This window comes from Heterocephalus glaber, unplaced genomic scaffold (genome assembly GCF_053883595.1).
Source record: "Heterocephalus glaber isolate CG9 unplaced genomic scaffold, H.glaber_assembly_v1.0 deba00001442, whole genome shotgun sequence".
Lineage (NCBI taxonomy): Eukaryota > Metazoa > Chordata > Mammalia > Rodentia > Bathyergidae > Heterocephalus > Heterocephalus glaber.
The window spans coordinates 36,232,017-36,253,322 of record NW_028258296.1 but is presented as its reverse complement, the minus strand read 5'-3'; the positions used below and the strand labels follow the sequence as shown (position 1 = coordinate 36,253,322).

Genomic DNA, 21,306 nt, shown 5'->3' with positions numbered 1-21,306 from the left:
TTTAATATTGAAAATGGACACTGCTTAATTCTCCCTAAGAGACTACTTTATATTTTTTTCATTTTCCTGTGGCCTTCTAATCTCTTTGCAAGATTACATTGCACTTTTAAATCACACAGAAAATAGAAGCAACAGAGAAATCCCTTATCCTGAACCAACACATCTACCACTCCCCCTCATCTACATCAGCACTTTTGCGTTTGTGTCTATTTGCCATTAATGAATGCTTCCACTGTGTTTTGGGTTCTGTCCTCTCACTTTCTCAAGAACTTCATTCCTTCAATAATGTCCTTCACTACTAAATCATCTGTTTCTTTCTCTCAGTCCATTCCCATTGGTAAAACACAAGTTTTAGCACTGTGCTGTGTAATACAAAAATCACCAGACACTTGTAGCTATTTTAATGAAAGAAAATTAAATCAAAATTTTAAAAATCAGTTACACTAGCCACAGGTGGCTTGTGGTTTCCACACTGGGTATACAGGTTATAAAGCATTTCCATTATTAAGGGGGAAGTTCTGTGAGATAAAAAGCAAACACCTTTTCTCCTGACACTATGTCTATATGCAGACTATCAACTCATCTCTCTGCTCCCTTTAATGATTCTTCTTAAAAGAGTGGTCTGTATCCCCATCTCTACTTCCTCTATTTATTTTCTTCTTGATCCATTTAAACCATGTTCTATTCCCCGACATGACCCTGAAATTCCTCTTATCAAGGTCACTGATGAAGACTTCAGTCTAGGCAAGGCTCACTTCTTGCTCCAATGACACAACTTCCACAGAAACATTCGGCACAGTTGATCATTCCCTCTTCAACTCTGTGATACTACACTATTCCAATTTCCCAACTTGCTCACCAATCACTCTCTTTCCAGCTTTTCCGTTATACTCTAAATCTGAAGATGAAAGCGCAATTAAGACTATGTCCTCTCCCAAGGTAATCTCATGCAAATTTAAGGTCTTATGAGCATTTCAATTTTAACATATCCTGAACAGAACTCGTGATTTGGGAAGATTTTCCATCCTCAAACAGGTACTAACCCAGCCTCAATCTTAACAAGTGGCATTACCATCTACCAAAGTGTGAGGCTACACAATGTTAATATAATCTACTTCCCTTGTAGATATAATCTACCTCCAAAAATATATCCCCAATATATATTTATTTCCCATTTCACTGCTCTGACTATAGTATAACCCACCATGTTTTTTCCACTTAGATGAGAACAGCTTTACACTTTCATTCTCCCTAGAATTTATTTTTTAAAATTAATTTTATCAGTACTCTTTTGATATACACAATGATCACACAGGGAGATATACACAATGATCATCATAGGGAATTGTACCTGTACATAATATATCTTGATTCTTCTTTTTTCCCCATTCCCTTCCCCTCCTTTCAACCCTTCTTCCCCTCCTTATTTACAAAAGCTTTGTTTCCATTTTTTCCCTCTCTTTTTTCCCTTTTCCGTTCATTCCCTCCGTTCTCGTTTCCCTTCCCATTTGAACATTTTCTCCCTATTTCCCAGTATCTATCATCCATTTGGTCTTTATTTATGCTTTCAGTTTCTCACACAAGAGAAACAATGTGATATTTACACGTGTGTCCAATTTATTTTTGAAAAAAATGTTCAACATCACTGGTCATTCAAGAAATGCAAATTAACACTGAGATTCCACCTCACTACAGAAAGAATAGCTATCATCAAGAAATCGACCAGTAACAAATGCTGATAAGGCTGTAGGGGAAAAGGAACCCTTCTCCACTACTTGTGGGAGTGTAAACTGGTATCACCACTATGGAAATTAGTATGGAGATTACTCAAACACTAGAATTAAAGGTTCCATTTGACCCAGTTATTCCCCTTCTTGGTATCTTCCTGAAAGAGTTAAAAGTACCATACCACATCTATATATGCACATCATGTTTACAGCAGAACAATTTATAATAGCTAAATCTTAGAAACAGCCCAGATGCCTATCAACAGACAAATGGATAGAGAAAATGTAGTTTTTATATACAATGGAGTACTACTCTGCCATAAAGACAAACTTTAGACATTTTTAGATAAATGGATGCACTTTGAGACCATACTTTTAAGTAGAATTTGTTTTTTACATGGAGAAAACAATCTTTTAAAAATATAAGAAATATAATTATAAATATAATATATATAAAAATATAAGTAGTGGCACACGCCTGAAATCCCAGCATTCAGGAAGCTGAGGCAGGAAGATTGCTGTGAATTCAAGGCCAGCCTGGGCTCCATAGGGAGACCCTGCCTCTAAAAGCCAAAATATAAATGAGTGAATAAATAAATATTAAATTAAATATAAAAATAAAAATAAAAATAAAAATATAAGATGTGAGTCAGGTGTGGTGGTACATGCCTTTATTCCCAGCACTGGGAGACTGAGAGGCAAGGATTGAGGATCACCATGAGTTCAAGGCCAGCCTATGCTACATAGTGAGTTCAAGACCCAGTTGAACCACATATTGAAACCTGTCTCAAAAAAAAGATATGACCTTCTCACTGCCTTAAAGCTTTCCAAAGCTTCCCACTAAATTAGAGTTAAAGCTGACCCTAATTCTTAGTATGACCATCCCCTGATTTGATGTGAGTCGGCCTCCTCTCCAAATTATCAAGCCACCCTGCCCTTTGTTTATTATGCTTTAGTCACAATGGCCTTTTTATTCTCTAAATACACCAAATGAGTTCCACAGCAGTTTTGCATTAGAGTTTTCCTTGGCCTGGAGCATTCTTCTCCCAGATTTGTACTTGGCTGGCTCCTTGTCATCAAAGTTTCAGTTTCCTTGACTGCAACTTCTTCAGTGAATCTAGGATGGCTATACACGTCTCTCAGACATCTCTCATCTTATTTCTTTTGTAACAGTTATCAATGATACTTTCTTATCAACTTGCTGTTTGGTGTCTGTGTTTCCTCACCAGACTGTAAACTCTGTGAGAATAGAGACACCATCTGTTTCATTTACCATTACATCCCAAATACATTAGACAAGTTTCTGGTGCATAGCGGGAAGTAAAAAATTATATGTTGAATAAAAAATTATTTCATCTGCTGTTTATATGCTATACTTTAAAAGAACTGCTCAATCTCTATATGAGACCAATTTCTGCCATATTTTCTTTACTAAATTCAGTATTTTCCAGTGATTTTTTTCTGGTTTATATAAAGGGTATTCATGGTCAGCATTCAATCCTGGAATACTGAATTACACACACATGCTACCCATATTTATGAAAGCTGAAAACCCTAACAGTTTGGAAACAACATAAAATGCAATGGTTTGGAGGCTTTGAAACTTACCCTCTGATAGCAATGAGGCAAAGTATTTTCCAACATGGGAGGAGTTCTCTGCATTAATATTCCAACAGACTCTTTTAAAAGAGGAATAACACTAAAGAAAAGAAAGACAAATTTATTAAAGGGATATTCTAATAATACCAATCTGCAAGACAGTAATAATGTACTTCTCTATAGTAGAACAGAGTAACTTTTATCAGAATAATATCAGGAAAAAGAATTCACCAGTCATTGCTCCAGATTTTTCATGTGATACGTTATTATCTAAAGTAAAAGGGTGAGGGCCAGGGATGTAGCTCAGTGGCGCCATGCCTGGCTGGCAAGAGCAAGATCCTGAGTTTGATCCTGGGTACCAAAGTAAGAGGGCTAAAGAATATATATTAATGCATAAAACACTAAACATAAAATTGAACATGAATTGATCATCTAAATATCTAAAGACGGCATGATTTCAACATTCCAAGGTAATTATTAACTCCTACCCATCCAATATTTGGATCCATTTAACTAATACTGAATATACAAAAACTTAATCTGTCAATTAGTCCAGTATTTCTCAAACCTGGTTACTTGTCAGTCATATTTTATTATTTGAAAAAATAGAGAAACTTGGCTATTTCTATAGATGTATTAAACTCAACATCTCTGCGATGGGGAACAAAAGCCTGTATGTGTTGTTGATGTGATCAGTCTTCAACCATCATCTGAAACTACTGCTGTAGGCTATTTGGATAATTAAATGTACACAAAGCAATTACAGTAATAGTACAATGGTGAGAGAGTCCCAAATGCAATGACTTTCTAACCTAGCTAGACATAAATTCACCTAGTCTTGCTTTGTTTGCATTTGACATATTCAGTCAGAATCTTATTTTTTTGGTACCAGGGATCGAAGTCAGGACCTTACGCTTTTGAGGCAGGCGCTGGAACCTCTGAGCTAAATGCCCGGCCCTTCGGTCAGAATCTTTGAGGGAAGGTCTGGGCATCTGTTTATAAAACTCTCCACATGATTCCAGCAAGTCAGGGTCATAGCACACTGTTCTGCTGCTTGCAGTAAGCAAAGAAGAAAGGTCAGAAATAACTTCATTATGTTTAATAACTTAAACCAGTGCTCACTTTTAAAGTATCTCAAAATAGCCGAAGGAAAATTCTCTTGATAACTGCTGTAGGAAGTGACACATGTCTCTCAAGGAATGTCTCAAAGAAGAATAGAAGGTGAAGTGTAGCTTAAGGATTAGTGTTATTTCTGACAGATGGGAAAGAGAAGACACTAATGAACACCAAAAGGAACAGAGACAATATTTGTCTTGCTCATTCCCAAAGAGGCCTAAAAAGTGCTGGTCACAAAGAAGGCCCATGGTAACTGTTGACTGACTGGATGAATGAATGAATGAATGAAAGATAAATAGATGTCAGATATTTTAGAATCTGGATTAAAGGAAAGAACACAGGAAAAGGATCTGAGGTCCATTTCTATACTTTAAGTATATAGTGATAAATATATGGATAAGAAAGGGTACAACAGAAACAAAAGCAGGAGAATTAAATAGAGAATGAACTGGTTTTTAGCTGGATATCATGAAAGACAGGGAGAGCTATGTGTAGGACAAACCTAGATTACTTTTTACTAAAAGTATGATGGGATGGCATTATGAAGATGAAAAGCTCAATGTGGACAAGTGTTTCACTAATATTTAAATGAGGATATTTAAGAGTCAAGAATAGTCACCTTTAATTCCCTCTCCCCTTTATGACTCCAAGTTCTAAAAACACTGACAGCTCATGATTTTACATCCTAAATATTTCTTAACTCCTTCATTCTACTATACATGCACAATAATCTCCATGTCTTCCACTTGCATTATTACATCAGCCTCTAAGTATTCCTCAGTTTCTAAGCTTATATCCTCAAGTCCATTTGAAGGCAGTTTCAAAGATGGCTTTCTGCCTCCCTAGTATTCCTCTCCCCTTGACTGTGCGTGTAGGGTAGATAGGTCCTAGTGACTTGAAACTAGTGAGGCAAGTATGACAAAAGTGATGAGATGTCACTTCCAAGATTAGGTTAAAAGACTCTGGCTTCTGACTTACCCTCTTTTGTTTTCATGGGCTCCCTCATGGCTGCCATGTTGTGAGCTGTGCTACAGAGAGGCCCAGGGGTGACACTGAGGGACCCCTCTGGAAAGGAGGTAGACCCTCAGTCCAACAGTCCAGGAAGAACTGAATACTGTCAGCAACCACTGAGGTTGGGAGTGGATTCTCCCTCAAATGAACCTTGGGATGGACTGCAGCCCTCACTGACCACTTGATTGCTGCCTTGTGAGAGACCCTGAGCCAGACTGCCTGGTGAGCCATGCCCAGGGAGAGGTTCCTGAACTGTGTAAACTCAAAGATAACAATGTGTGCTATTTTAGCCACTACATATTGACATTGCTATGTATCCATAGATAACTGAAACAATATACTTTTTGTTTGGTTTTGCAGTGCCAAGGATTGAATTCAGGGCCTCTGCACTGAGCTATATCTCCAACACTTTTTATTTTTTATTCTGAGAGGGTCTTGCTAAATTGCACAGGCTGACCTAGAACTTCTGATTTTCCTTCCTAGGTCTCTCAAATAGCTGGCATTACAGGTTTGACCAACATGCCTGGCTAACAACCATTATTTATACAGCTACTAGCCTAATCTATGAAAGTTTCTTCCCCATTAAAAAAAAAGTGTCAAAACACCCCACTGCCTGGAGATTAAGTATAAACATTTTAACATGATATATTCTTCAATCTGGGTCCCTCTACCTTTACCTCCTATCAATCCTTACTTGACAGTTTAAGCTATCCAAATATAAATACTTGTACTTTCCCTTGTGCTGTTTCTTACTTTCATGCTTTGGCTAATGGTGCAATCTGTTCCTATAATATCCCTAACTTGCTCTTTAGTCTAGCTTCTATTATTTAAAATCTCAAGTATCTTCCCTTTTAGGGTATATTTCCTAATTTCAAGCCGTCCTCCAAACTGCACAAAATGTCCTCTTTGTGTGCCTATAAAAATTTATGATACTTACGGAGTTACTGCATTGCATGAGAATGATCAAGTAGTTTCTTTCTCTACCCACACTGAAAGCTGCTTTACGGGATGGACTGTGTTGTGTCTTCTTTGTGTCTATGTCCCTGACATCTCAGTGTCTGGTATATAATTGTGTATGGAAGAAAATTTATAGATAAGTCCATCAGACATAATTTACAAATTTCAAAGGTATACTTAGGGTCAGGGTAAATACTAAATCTTTTAGATGTACCAAATTATTACTAGCAGCTAGTAAAAAGTGCTAATGAAGATAACAAAGGCAATAAAGTAAATACAATCTCCAGAAAAAAGGGAAAGGTATTTCTAACAGTAGTAAATACCACAATGAAGAAAAATACAAGTGTGAAAAGGCCAATAGATTAAACAATAAAAATAATGTTTAAGGCCTTCTGTTGTACAATCTTAGGAAGAGGAAAAGCCAAGCTTGGAAAAAGTTAGAGAAAAGAAAAATGGGTGGAAAGCACCTGGAGGTAGAGTTAAGGATTTTGACAAGGGAAGAATATTGGTTATTCATTCATCTAAACTGAAGAGCAGTATCTCTTTTGGCCTACTGTGTTATTATCAAATAAGTGAAGACTCCCTGGGATTTAAAACAACAACAACAACAACAACAAAAAATGAAAAACGTGATGGCAGACCAGTAAGATACAATTTGCCCATTATGATATTTTTCCTTTCCTTTCTTCATCCTCATTTCTCAGGAAAAAGAAAGGATTACTCACAGAATGTTTTTGTATACTGAACTTAAATTTTTTATATTTTCCTTCTTTCTTTACTGAAAATGAGGAACAACAATCATTTTCCTTGAATTACTGTTTAAGAATAAAAAATGAGGTTTACCTAAATTTAGTTATTTTGATAATCTCTGATCTTATTCTAAAGAACTGCTAATAATGTCTAGACATCTCAGGTAAAAAAACACATTCAAATGAAAATTATGACACTTGTGTTCTAGTTTTCTCAGTAAATAGCTTTGGGCAAATCACATAATGTTTGAGACTGTCAGGTTTTGTTTTGTTTTTAATGCCATCAGGAAGTGGCTTTATAATTTTGCTATAGCATAAGGGGAAATAAGTACACAGACCCAGACTCATCTATAACATGAGGAAATGGATTAAATATCCAGGCAATTTCTTCTATTTTAAAGTATTTCGTATTCAATTATAAAAATGTACCCCCCCAAAAAAAACCTTTTAAAAAGCCAGTTTTGGTGGCACAGGCCTATAATCCCAGCACATGGGGAGGCCGAAAGAGGAAGACTGTTGCGAGTTGGAGGCCAGCCTAAACTGCAGAGCAAGACCCTGTCTCAAAAAAAAAAAAGCAGTCAAACTATATGGAATACCAGAATACAGAATATATTTGGAAATAAAAAATACATATAAAATTGTTTTTCTGTACTAAAAAAGGCAATATTTCATCAAAATATACTCGGAAAACCACCAATTTACTCTATCACTAGTTAGGTAATAACACAAATGAAACTTATTAAACAATCAATACAAAGCAAGCAATTACTAAACAGCTACTAAATCCTTATCATCACATTTTCTAGAACCAGATGGATATTTACTCTAGACTTGTAAAGATACAGCATGACATGACTGTAGCCCTCTTGAGTCATAAGTGCCATGATCATGTCCTGCCACCCAGGACCAAAACTGCACTCTGCAATCCCACATCTAGCTACCTCCCACCTCTCTCCCATTAACAGCTGAGGGCTGGTCCTCATATACCAGGTCATGGATGTGAGGCCTAGAGCACCAAAGTAACCTGGCAAGAGAAACAGCTAGTGAGCAAGAGAGCTAGAATAACAGGACCAGTTTTCAAGTCAATAGACAATATGATATCCCTATTATGTGCCGAGCATGTGCCAGTCTCAGGAAATAAAAAAAGTACACAATACTTAGCTTCAAGAGAACTAATAACTTAAAAGTATAAAGATGGCAATGAAAATGAGGCAAGGAACACTGATTTACTGCCCACCTTTCAGAAGAAAGCACAAATAACTTCAAAACAACTATAGATTATACTTTGGTAAAATTTATGTTGTCAGTATGTTGTTAGCTTACATTTATTTATTTATTTAACCATTCATTCATTCATTTATTTATTTATTTGGTACTGGGGATCAAACTTGGGACCTTGTGCTTTCAAGGCAGAAAGAGGAACCACTGAGCTAAATCCCTGGCCCTATTAGCTTACTTTTAAAGCTCCATTCAAAAATAAAATGAGAGATAAAGGAGGACACAGACTCAACAGAAACAGAAGGCATTCAGAATGATGAGAAATTAAGCAAGAAGTGTGAGGTTTCTTTTGCAAATAATTTTTAAAATAGTTACTATTTTAGAATACTTAGGTGTAGCCTCATTTTTTTCCCTGAAGAAGCTAAAATATGCTAAAAAAGAGATGGTGAGTCCACTATATATACTCCTTGAGGAGATCAACCTCAAAACATTAAGGATATTCCCTTGCATGAGTGTCTAACTTTTTGGCTTGCCTGGGATACACAGAATGAAGAATTATCTTATGCTGCATATAAAATATATAATATACAAAAAAGTGGGCATAGGGGCACACACCTATCCCAGCACTCAGGAGGCTGAGCCAGGAGATCACTGTGAGTTTGAGGCCAGCCTGGGCTACACAGTGAATTTAAAGCTATCCTGAACTACATAGCAAGACCCTGACTTAGAAAAACCCAAACAAATAAATAAAGTATATAATATAATGTATATAAGTAACAAAAACTTTTCTTTATTTTTAATATTTAATTATAACATCACAAATAAAAGGGGGGCAAGCAGCCCACAAGCCACTATATGGAGTTCTACATTCTCCTAATAAGTCACCCAAAATACCCATCTACAAATTCATCCAAACCTTTGTTCAAATTTTTATATGTATATTCCAAGATTACTGACTCGCCAAATTATCTACTCCCTGCCATCACTTCTGTATAAAAAGACCCTAAAAGAAACAAGCTCTAGTACATACACATACCCACTCCCCAAGATGACTGTAAACTGCATGTGCTGCAAAAATGTACTAATAAAAGTTTTTTGAAAGTTAAAAAAATAGTCTAGTAGTACTTCCTTTTTTCTCCTAAAACTCACTTTCAAAAAGCCCCTTAATTTGAGGATCCTAGAACTGGTAATGATATTATGTGATCATGAAGAAAAAAATGGAATTAGAGCTTTTTCAAATGGTAAGAGAATCAAGAGTTGGAGGGAACTTGGAGGGATGGGAGGGGAAGGGACAAAAAGGAATTAAGATGTGTTATGTACATGTACAAATTCTCCACAATAAAGATCATTATGTAGTGTAAACATGTACTAATAATAATGCATAATTAATAAAAAACCTTGTAAAAAGCAGAATTGAAAAGGATTTATAAATCTCTCATTTTTAATACTCAATTCAAAAACCAAAATGCTGATAAAGCATTCTGGTAGAATAGTAGACTTGAAACAAAATACCTAAATACATTAGAAATGTGCAAATATATACTACATCTGGAGACCAGGGGAGGGTGAGGGTAGGTTATCTGGACTCATGCTAAAGTCTCAGAAAAGTCTGCTTGTCAGAATGATAGCTGACTGCCACATTTTATGGATGTAGTGTCTTGTTTTAAAGTGACTGAATGAAGTCCCTAATAACCCTTACGCCAAGTGTAACTGAGACCTAATTACCTTGGACCTCATCTCTCCAGAAAATGCCTGCAACTTTATTTTTCTTCTCTAACACAGCAACAGTCTGCAGTCTATGTTATGGTTCAGGGCTTTCACTCTTAATAAAATATTTGGAAAGAAAAAACCATAATGTAAATAAATAAATATCTCAGTAAAATTAATATGAGAAGCAAATATTTAATTTAAAATAATTAAATATAAGCCAGCATAACTAATATGAGGCACTACAACAGTGATTTTTTAAAAAGGATCAGTTGTGGTCTTTACTGATTTGGCTATTTTATGAAATTTGAAATGGTTTCCATCTTACATAGAATTTAAATAAAATATATATATTCAACAGCAGCACATGGTATCTCACACTAATTTTCTCCAACAGTAATTTAAAATAATGTAAGAATTTCAGCTGTAGCAGTTATAAGCAGGTCATGAAATTGTGGTGGGTGAAAAAGGTGCTTACTCAATCATGATGACGCACAATTTAGAACCAAAGTCGATTTCTAGTCAAAGATCGTTAAAAAATAAAAGCAACCTGTAGAAACTATAGTTTTTGCCTTTTAAAATTATGTTTAGCTCAGGGGTTTGTGTCCATATTTTTCTGATTAATGAAATAAGAGAATCATAAAACAGATCTCAGCATGGATCTATGTACCCATAATGAAAGGATATGCAGAAAAAGACAAGCTTAGCAAATTCCTGACTAAGCTAAGACTTAGAGCAGCATCCAAACCCAGAAAGTAAGCATTTGGAAACAATTAGGGTTTCACTTCTGGTTGACTGACTCAGTTCTAACGTTCACAATGAAAAACTATTTTCCTATCCTATATAAGAGGAGATGAGTCATTAGATACATGTTTACCACTAAAACAGAGTAATGGGTTTTTTTTCAAAAGCTCAAGGTAAATCAAATTTATAACCATATAATCATAAATATAAAATTAATTTCAGTTTAATCTTAAATTATAATAGATGAGTGAAAATTATTACTCTACTTACAGTAACTTTGCAAATGAAAATATATTCAAATCATACTTCAGAAACAGCTTTTAGAAAAAGATGTTCATCATTTCAACAGTAAATAAAATTATCTAGTAGGAATAATAAGCAAACAAAAGGGTTTACATTCTGAAACTTCTGAATGACAACTAGACTAGTGACAATCATGTTTAATTAAAAAGTCTCAGATGTACAACTATTCTTTAGATCTAACCATAAATATTCAGTAATAATTAAAATATGATTATTGATCCAACTTTGTAAATTGGCTTTTGGGCTAGGTCCTTTTTTTAATATTTCAAGGGTTCTTATAATCTACAAATACAGAGAAAAAAAAATGTATTTTTAAAAACAACAGAGAACAGATAATTCCAAATTACAGTGGTACCTCAGTTCTCTCCAAGATTCTGGTTGCAAACCAAACTGAACAAGAACCGAATCAAATTTCCCCATAAGGTCAACATTAAAACTAATCATTGAATTTGATTCAATTTTCATCCAACTCGGTTTGCAACCACAATTGTGGAATGAATCAAATTTGTGAACTGAGGTACCATGCTATATCACCTGGGAATGTTTTACTTTGTAATTACATTGAGTTTCTGAAATTTATGGTTTAATTCAATGTATATTTATGGGGTACCTACTTTACTCTGTACTGGGGATGAGACACCCTAAGCTATCCCTAGAGCTTGGAGCCAAAGTCATAAAAGGTCATCCTTTTCCTTAAGTTTTAGGCCAAAAATATCAGTGTATCATGTCAAATTAGTAAATAATGTTTTTGTTTAAATAGCACTTAATAGCTTGTAAAGTGCTTTCTTAAAATACTTTTAATTTGACCCTCACAACAGCCTTAAGTAACCTTAAGAAAATCTCATAATCACAGAATGTCAGAGGGGGACAAGATAAGAGATTATTTAAGACAACTACCTCATTCTACAAAGGCAAAAACCAACGCAGAGAGATTACTTGTTTTTTGTTATACCTGTGTAAAAAGCAGAGTTGGATGTGGCAACGCCAGGACCAAAGTCCTCAGCACATACTGCACTATCTCATCACAGGTAAATCCTCTAGAGTCAAGATCACATCATATTTACTTTATTCCCAATGCCCACCACAAAGCTTGGAACATAATAAACACTTAACACATGTCTGCTGAATGTATCATCTAGCTAAAATTTTCAAATTATGATAATGGAGAATTATTGGAACACAGAACAGCCCTAATTTGCATAACTTTTAACCCTTCAAATTAATAGCTAAAGAGTAAATCAAGAGTCTCCCCAATTCAGTTATTGTTAAAAAAGAAACCTCTAATAAACAGAAGGCAAAGGATGTTATCCTATACTCACATTTAGGCAAGAAAAAATTATAGTTAAGCAGGAACAATCAGTATTCTCCAATCTTGATGCATACTTCATTATCTCAATAAAAGCTCCTTTCTTCATTTTTATGAATATGAAAACTAAAAATCACATCCAAAATATAAAGACAAAAATGTGAAGAGATAATGGAATCAATGAAGAGAGCAAAAAGCTCCACAAGATATGCACAGATTTAAGAGATTAGGTATGAATAAATTCCTGCTATGTGTATTAAACATGGTCACATTTGTATTGAAAACATAATGAGACCTGGAGGAACTTCCTCACTACTTCTGTAACCAAAAAAAACCTGACAAGCCAAGGATGGACAAGGGCTGCAGCTTTGCAAGGAAATCCATATTTTAAAAAGTGCAGAGTGAAGAAATTGGACCTTATTTACAAAACTCAGATAAGACAACAAGAAATATTTATTAAGATTACTGAAACTAACATCCTTCAAGTAGGTTCAGAGATCACAAGCTTCAGCCCAGAAAAAAAACTTAAAGTCAGCAAGAAATATCCAAGAGGAAAGGGACCAATGTGCTAATCTCTAGGTTCAATAGGCAATTAGAAATCTGAGCTAAACTATCTCTTTTTATTTTGAAAATAATGGTAAACTTATGATTGCTCTAAACTACATGGTGTTCAAACATTATCATGCCTTGACTACAGAGCTCTGCTACTTAGCAAAAAAAAATTATGGGCTAGGAATTAAGCCCAGGGCTTTGCACATGCTAAGCATATGCTGTACCACTGAGCTATATACCCTCCTCAGCCCCAAGCTTTGCCTCTTCATGGCTAAGAGTGTTATTCTGAAGAAATCAGCATCCAAAAATACCATTGGACAAAGTAAAAAAAGGCATCAGTGAAAGTCTAGCAAGTTTTGCCTCTTAAATGATAGGGGTAGAACCACTCTAAGGTTTGGTTTAGACTTTGACCCAGGATAATAATCAGGGCCAGTGCCTATGATGTCTTTCTGTGTCTCTGTCTGTCCCCCCCCCCATTCATTTGATAAGGAGTGAGTCTGAGGTAGCTAACATGAAAAGAGCATGTCACAGCATTAAGAAAAGAGGACATTTAGGTGGATGGTGTGTTTCCTAACAGCCTCCTTGCAGACAGGCAAGCAATTAAAACTTGCCTTCCTATGTGGAAGTACTATTTATACATAGCATGTTAATCCAATTAATTCACATACAACAAATTATGAGCCAGGTATTATCACCATCCTTATTTTAAACATAAAAAACTGAGATGTGGAGAGGCTCTGATTTGTCCACAGTCACACAGATGGTAAAAGCAAGATTTGAACCTAAGCAGTTTGTCTCTGTGGTAGGTGCTCTTAACCAGTCTGTGTTACAGTCTCTAAACGAAGTTATGAAGGTGGATTTGCTGGTTCTCTCAAAGCACCTTAGTCTATAGGAAAGTACTGACTTTAGGAGAGGCTGATTTTCAAAGTGTACAGGAGGCTTGGATCACAAAATAAAATGAAACAGCTTAGGGAAGCATGAATTGTAACATAACCCAAGAGGACCTTGGCAAGAGGCAGTAACAGCTAACAATGTGAAAGTTTTCCATCATTTGAGAGCTGACTGAGATGGTCAAAACACGACCAGGAATAAATCCCTGACACCTAATTTCCATTATAAGCCCAAACACAGTGCTGACTTCCCAAGTCTCATGCTTGCTAGGAGCAACATAACATTGAGATAAAAAGCCAAAGAAAAGAATCCATTTAAAATTGTTTACCCAAAGTAATTTTTTTAAAAATAGCACAGAGAATATGTCTTTTATATGTACAGTACATATGTAATATCTCAAAGTAGTTTTTTAATTGCTGCATTACACTGGATGCTGACTACAGTATTTAGTTGCTGAGGTATAAGTAGAATCATGTCTTCAAAGAATTAAGCAAAAAAACAAAATAACTTTAAGTGAAGGTTATACCTAGTAGGTGAGAGTTTAAAATTAATTAACTGCACACAAATTAACCATGAACATTAAACCTGAAGGAAAAAAAAGAGGCTGACACATTATTTTTCTTCCTGCAGCAAGTAAATGGAGAGTTGAAAAAGTTTAATATGGTTTTTACCTTTTTTGATTTACTTTTTTTGTGAAAGGCTTAAAATTGTGCATGATTCCAAGGTCAAAACTATCTTTGAAAATATATCTCAAGTCTCACTTCTACTCCCTTCCCTTTCCTCTCCCTACATGTAACTATATATATCTTATTTGCTGTTAGTTTATTCTTTCAGTGTTTCTTTTAAAAATTATATGAAAATATGCAGATTACATGTCGCTTCTAGTTTTTAAATAAAAGACAGAAGTACTTTTATAACTTATACTAAATACTTATATCTCATTTGCCACATATTGAGTATTTTTTTAAAAAAAATGTATATGGAGACTCACGGCATGTTACCAAATAGAGATCATCCTTATTGTTTTAGGGTTGCACAGAACCCCCTTGTCGGTAGACACTATGTACTTTCCAATCTTTTCCTACTGTAAAAAGAACAGAGCCTTGAAGGATAACTTGGTAAATTATAGATGTCTTTTAAGTTCGTGCCAATTTATCTCTGAGCTATATTCCTAGAAGGAAAATTGCTTAATCAAAGGTAAATGCATATTTAATTTTGCTAGTATTGCCATATTTCTCTCCACAGAGACAATACCATTCTCAAGCCTATCAGCAAACTATGACTCTGCCTATTTGCTCATAGGCTTAGCAAAAGATTATGCAAACTTTTAGGAATTTATCCGCCTGATCAATGAAAAGTGATTTCTTGATGTATTTTTTTTTCCCCCAGTACTGGGGATGGAACTTAGAACCTCCTGTCAATGTAGTTTTAATTTGCATTTTTAATAAGCTGGATTGAAATATTTTTATATGTTTGAATCATTTGTAATAATTTAATTTTTATTTTTAGGAGGTTTCTCTATATTAAGTAGGTTATCTTTTCACGATCTAAATGGCCTATATTTACCCTAGTTTATTAAGCCTTTTGACTTTCCTTACAACATTTTTCTTGTGCCAAAGTTCTTTTTTTAAACATCGCTTAATTCATCAAATTTTTCTATTAATAATTGCTATGGTTTGTGTCTAGAAGTCCCCTGAAAGCCTCATTTCAGTAGTCTGGATAAAAGGGGCAGAAAAATGCTGTTAAGGTTTCCTTGTAGCTTTTGTTGTATTCCACAGCCATGAACTGTTGCTTCTCTGCCATGTGCCACTCAGCCGACTATGGACTGAAACCTCTACAAACTATGAGCTAAAAACAACCTTTCCCCCTTTAACTCTGCGTGTCAGGTATTCTGTCTTAGCAACAAGAAAAGCAACTAACACAATAATGTTCTAGGTTTTGAGCCATGATTACCCCTAATGTTTTCATGTTGTGAAATGATTCAGCCATGCTTTCTTATGGTATTAGTATGGCTTCATATTTTACTTTTAAAGCTCTAATCCACTTGTAATTTCTCCGGGTGTGTAGTATGTAATATGGTTTCAAAATTATCTTTCTCCATATGGCTAGCCAGGTATTAGAAGGTCATCTTTTACTCACTGAGTTGCTATCTTTACCATTACTAAATTTCTACATGTACATAAATCTATTTCTGGACTTACTAATCTATTCCATTTGTTTTTTTCAGGTTTCTCTCTTTTTTTAAATTCTTTTATTGGTACATTGTAGGTATACAACACAATTGCATTTCTCATTGGGAACTTGTACCTTTACATGATGCATCTTGGTTCTTATTTTTTCCCCATTCCTAGCCCTCCCTTCACACCCTCCACCCTTCCCTATTTACAAAGACTTTATTTCCATTTTTTCCATTTCTCAGCATTTTTCCTTTCCCTTCTTTCCTTTCCCCTGCCCCTCCCACTACCCCTACCCCTTTGCACCTTTTCTTCCTATTTTGCATTATCGATTATTCATTCTAATCATTGGTACATTTTAGGTATACAATATAATGACATTCATCATTGGAAATTTGCACCTTTAAATAATCTCTCTTGGTTCTTATTTTTCACCCTTGCCCAGCCCTCCCTTCAACCCCTCCAGTCCTCCCTATTTACAAAGATTTTGTTCCTATTTTTCCATTTTCTCATATTAATTCCATACCCTTCTTTCCTTTCCTCTAGCCCTCCCACTTCCTTCCCCTTTGCCCCTTTTCTTCCTATTTCACATTACCTATTATACATTTTAGTCCTTATTTATACTTTCAGTTTCTCACACCAGAGAAACTATTCAGAATTTATACATGTGTGTCCTATTTATTTCACTTAAGAGTATTGCCTCAATGTGCATCCACTTAGCTATAAATGTCTCTAATTTCTCATTTTTTATGGCTGAGTAGTACTTCATTTTAAAAAAAAAACCCACATTTTCTTTATCCAGTCTCCAGTTGATGGGCATTTGGGCTGTTTCCAGGTTTTAGCTATCACAAACTGTGCTGCTATGAACATGGGCGCACATATATCACTGTGGTATGATTCTTTTAATTCTTTGGGGAAGATCCCCAGCAGGGGAATAGCGGGGTCAAATGGGACTTCCAGTCCTAGTTCTTTGAGGTATCTCCATACTGATTTCCACAGTGGTTGCAACAGTCTACACTCCCACCAGCAGTGGAGCAGGGTTCCTCTTTCCCCACAGCCCTTCCAGCATTTGTTATTGGTTGATTTCATGATAGCAGCCATTCTTTCTGGGGTGAGGTGGAATCTCAGCATTGTTTTCACTTGCATCTCTCGAATGACCAGTGATGTTAAACATTTTTTCATGTATTTACTGGCTATTTCTATTTCCTTGTCTGAGAAATGTCTGTTCATTTCAGATGCCCATTTACGGACTGGGTCTTTAAATTTGGGAGGTCTGATCTTTTTAAGTTCTTTATAGATTCAAGATAGTAGACCTTTGTCTGAGGAAAAGCAGGTGAAGATTTTTTACCACATTGTGGGTTGTCTCTTCACACTGCTGGTGGTTTCTCTTGTTGTGCAGAAGGTTTTTAATAAGAAGAGATCCCACTTGTTGATTGTTTGTGCTAGTTCACAGGCAACTGAGGTTTTGTTCATAAAATCTTTTCCTACACCGATGTCTTCGAGAGTTCTACCTAACCTCTGTTCCAACTGGTTCAGAGTTTCTATTTTAATATTTAGATCTTTAATCCATTTTGATTTTAGTTTAGTGCATGGCAAGAGATATAAGTCTAGTTTTAATCTTTGGCAAATTGAAACCCAATTTTTCCAGCACCATTTATTAAAGAGTCTATCTTTCCTCCAGTGAGGGTGTTTGGCTCCTTTATCAAAGATAAGATAGCTGAGTGTGTCTTGCATTGTTTCTGCACCTTCTAATCTGTTCCACTGGTCCTCAGGTCTGCTTCTTTGCCAGTTCCATGCTGTTTTTACCACAGTAGCTTTGTAGTATAGTTCCAGGTTGAGGATTGTGATACCCCCTGCCATGTCTCTGTTACCTAGAATTGCTTTTGCTATTCTGGGTCTCTTCTTGTTCCAAATGAAGTTTTGGATTGTTTTCTCAAGGTCTGTGAAGTATGCTGCTGGGATTGGAATTGCACTGAATCTATATAGCAGTTTTGGAAGAATGGCCATTTTCACTATATTAATCCTTCCTACCCAGAAGCAGGGGATGTCTGTCCATTTTTCTGATATCATCTTCAATCTCTCTTTTCAGAGTGCCATAGTTTTCAGAGAAGAGGTCTTTGATTTCTTTCATTAGGCTGATTCCTAGGTATTTCAGTTTTTTGGATGCTATTGTGAAAGGTATTATTTGCCCTATTTCTCTCTCAGTGAGTCTGTCATTGGTGTAGAGGAAAGCTATTGATTTTTGTGTGTTGACCTTGTAACCAGCTACTTGACTGAATTTGGTTAGTAAGTCTAGAAGACTTTTGGTGGAGTTCTTGGGGTCTTCTATATAGAGTATCATGTCATCTGCAAATAATGACAATTTGACTTCTTCATTACCTATTTTTATTCCTTTTATTTCTATCTCTTGTCTAATTGCCATGGCTATTATTTCCAGAACTATATTGAACAAGAGTGGTGATAGTGGACATCCTTGTCTTGTTCCTGATTTGAGTGTGAAGGATTTCAGTTTGTGACCATTTAGTATGATATTGGCTGTTGGTTTTTCATAGATAGCTTCTATCAGTTTGAGGTAGAGACCATCTATTCCAGTTTTTTGTAGGGTTTTTATCATAAATGCATGTTGGATTTTGTCAAATGCTTTTTCTGCATCTATGGAGATAATCATATGGTTTTTGTCCTTGGCTCTATTGATATAGTGTATTACATTAATTGATTTTCGTATACTGAACCATCCCTGCATCCCTGGGATGAATTCCACTTGATCAGGGTGTATGATCTTCTTGATGATCTTCTGCATTCTGTTTGCCATTATCTTATTAAGGATTTTTGCATGTATGTTCATTAGTGAGATTGGCCTATAGTTCTCTTTTTCAGTTGGGTCTTTCTCTGCTTTGGGGATCAAAGTGATGCTTGCTTCCAGGAATGAATTTGGGAGTATTGATTCCCTTTCAATTTCATTGAAGAGTTTAAACAGCAGTGGCAGCAGTTCCTCTCTAAATGTCTTGTAGAATTCAGCAGTGAAGCCATCAGGGCCCGAGCTTTTCTTAGTTGGTAAGTTTTTAATTACATTTTCAATTTCATTGGTTGATATTGGGTTGTTTAGAATTTTTAGGTCTTCTTTGTTCAATTTTGGTTATTCATATGTATCTAGGAATCTGTCCATTTCTTCTGTGTTTTCCATCTTATTGGCGTATAGGTTCTGGAAGTAGGTACTGATGATCCTCTGGATTTCTGCTGAGTCTGTTGTAATTTCACTCAGGTTTCTCTTTTAATTATGAGTGCTTTATATTTTATATCTTCCAGGATTTTTGTGTTTTTTTTTTTTTTTTTTTTGCTATTCCTCTTGATTCTCCTTACCAACTTTAAAATCAATTTCTACTAACTCCTCCCATGGGGTGGAGGGGCAGATACCTAGAGGAATCTTTATTAAGAGTTGACATGTTCATGTACTGATTCTTCAAAAGTGTCATGATTCCCCCAAAAAAGACTCTCTTTCACGCTTACTTTCGCATTTTTAGAAGTGTTAAGTTACTCATATAACTTTTATATATTTTACTTTTATATTATTTTTGATGCTGCTAATGTAAAGTTGTCTTTTCTTTAATTATATCATTCAACTGGGTTGTTTATATAGATGAAGGCCAATGATCTTTGTACATCAATTTTATAACTATAAATTTATTAAGTTATTCATTATAGTTTTTCCATCAATTTTCATGGGTTTTATAGACATATAATTACATATTATGCATACTTTTCTTTCCAATTTTTAAGGCTTAAATATCTCCTTTATTTTTTATTATTGCATGTTTGTATTACATAATAGTTATGGTCATTTTGAGGAATTTATTTATATATATATATATATATATATATATATATTTGATTCTCTTAACTCCTCTGCCTACTCTTGTTCCTTCCACCACCTACTGACCCCACTTTCCCATTTCCAAAAAGTCTGCCTTTTTGTTTCTTACCAACTCTCCTTTATTTTACTCTTATTTATTTATGTCTTAGATTTCTCTGTAAGAGCAACTATGCAATATTTAACTGTATGTCTTACTTATTTTACTTAACATTATGGTCTCAAGAGCCATCCATTTTCTTGAAAATTATATGATTTCACTCTTCTTTGTGGCTGGATGGATAGTATTTCACTGAGAATATATTCCATATTTTCTTTATCCATTCATCTGTTGATGGGTACTGATGGACAACTAGGCTGTTTCCCAAGCCCAGCTTGGGAGTTGGGCTGCTGTAAACATGAGACTGCATCACTATAATGTCATTATCTTTAACTCTTTCAGGAATATAGCCAAGAGAGGTATATGGCTAGCTCAAATGGAATTTGTTTTATCTAATTTTACTGGTTAATGATCAGTAGGATTATGTTAAATAGCAGAAGCAACAGAAAGAATCCTTAACTGGTCCCTAATTTTGGTAGCAACACCTCCAGTGGCTTTAGGACTGTGATGTATGTTAAGGAAATACTTTTGGTTTCCAATTTTATTTGTTTTTCTTAAAAAAAAAAATCAGAAATTGTACTGCATGTTTTCAAATGCCTCTTTGACATCTACAGCAATGATGACATGGTTTTATCTCTCAATTGTTTAATGTGATAAATGATATTCTTGAACTCTGTAATATCAAATCATCTTTGCACTCTTGGAATGAACACCAACTGGACATGATGTACTATTTCCAATATACTTTTTTAAAAAGTGAAATTTGTTTCCTCAAATAGCCTCAAATAATACACAACTCTCATAAATTGAAAGTCAAATTATTCACAAATACTTCAAATTTAAATCTCTAGGGGCAGATTTACCAAACCTTTCTAATAACTTTGATAAACATAAAAATATTATGGTTAAACCAACTTATTAGTAGGGACTAGAATCATACTATTACTGCCACAGGAAACCTTCAAGCAGCACAAACATTTAGTAGGAGAGCATGTATACAGTATAATAGTAACGCATAAAGGAGTCTAGAAAACATGATTGAGACCTTGAGAAAGTAAGAGGGAGACTGCTTTCATTTTCTCATCCATTCATTCACCCAACTGCCCATCTATTTTCCCATTCCACGCTGACAAACAAACATTAATTTTTCCAGCCACTGAACTGGGTATTCACAATACAGAGAAAAACAAGATGTGGCTAGAATACCCTAGAGTGACCCCTTATATAATCCGTAACCTTGAGTATGGGCAGAATTTATTACTTGCTTCTATCTAACAGAATACA

The 21,306-nt window shown here is 35.2% G+C and overlaps 1 protein-coding gene across 4 annotated transcripts in view; it reads right to left on the bottom strand.

Moving 5' to 3' along the window:
• Positions 1-21,306, bottom strand: part of Slc30a7 (solute carrier family 30 member 7) — a 100,068-nt gene that overhangs the window by 18,836 nt on the left and 59,926 nt on the right. For 3 of the 4 annotated variants that reach the window (XM_021247855.2, XM_087213197.1, XM_087213198.1), the window contains one exon: positions 3,336-3,426. In XM_021247855.2, coding sequence (XP_021103514.1) covers positions 3,336-3,426 — 91 coding nt within the window. Of the gene's footprint in view, positions 1-161; positions 2,967-3,335; positions 3,427-21,306 lie in introns of those variants that run through there. The other variant, XM_021247854.2, reaches the window with a different exon arrangement.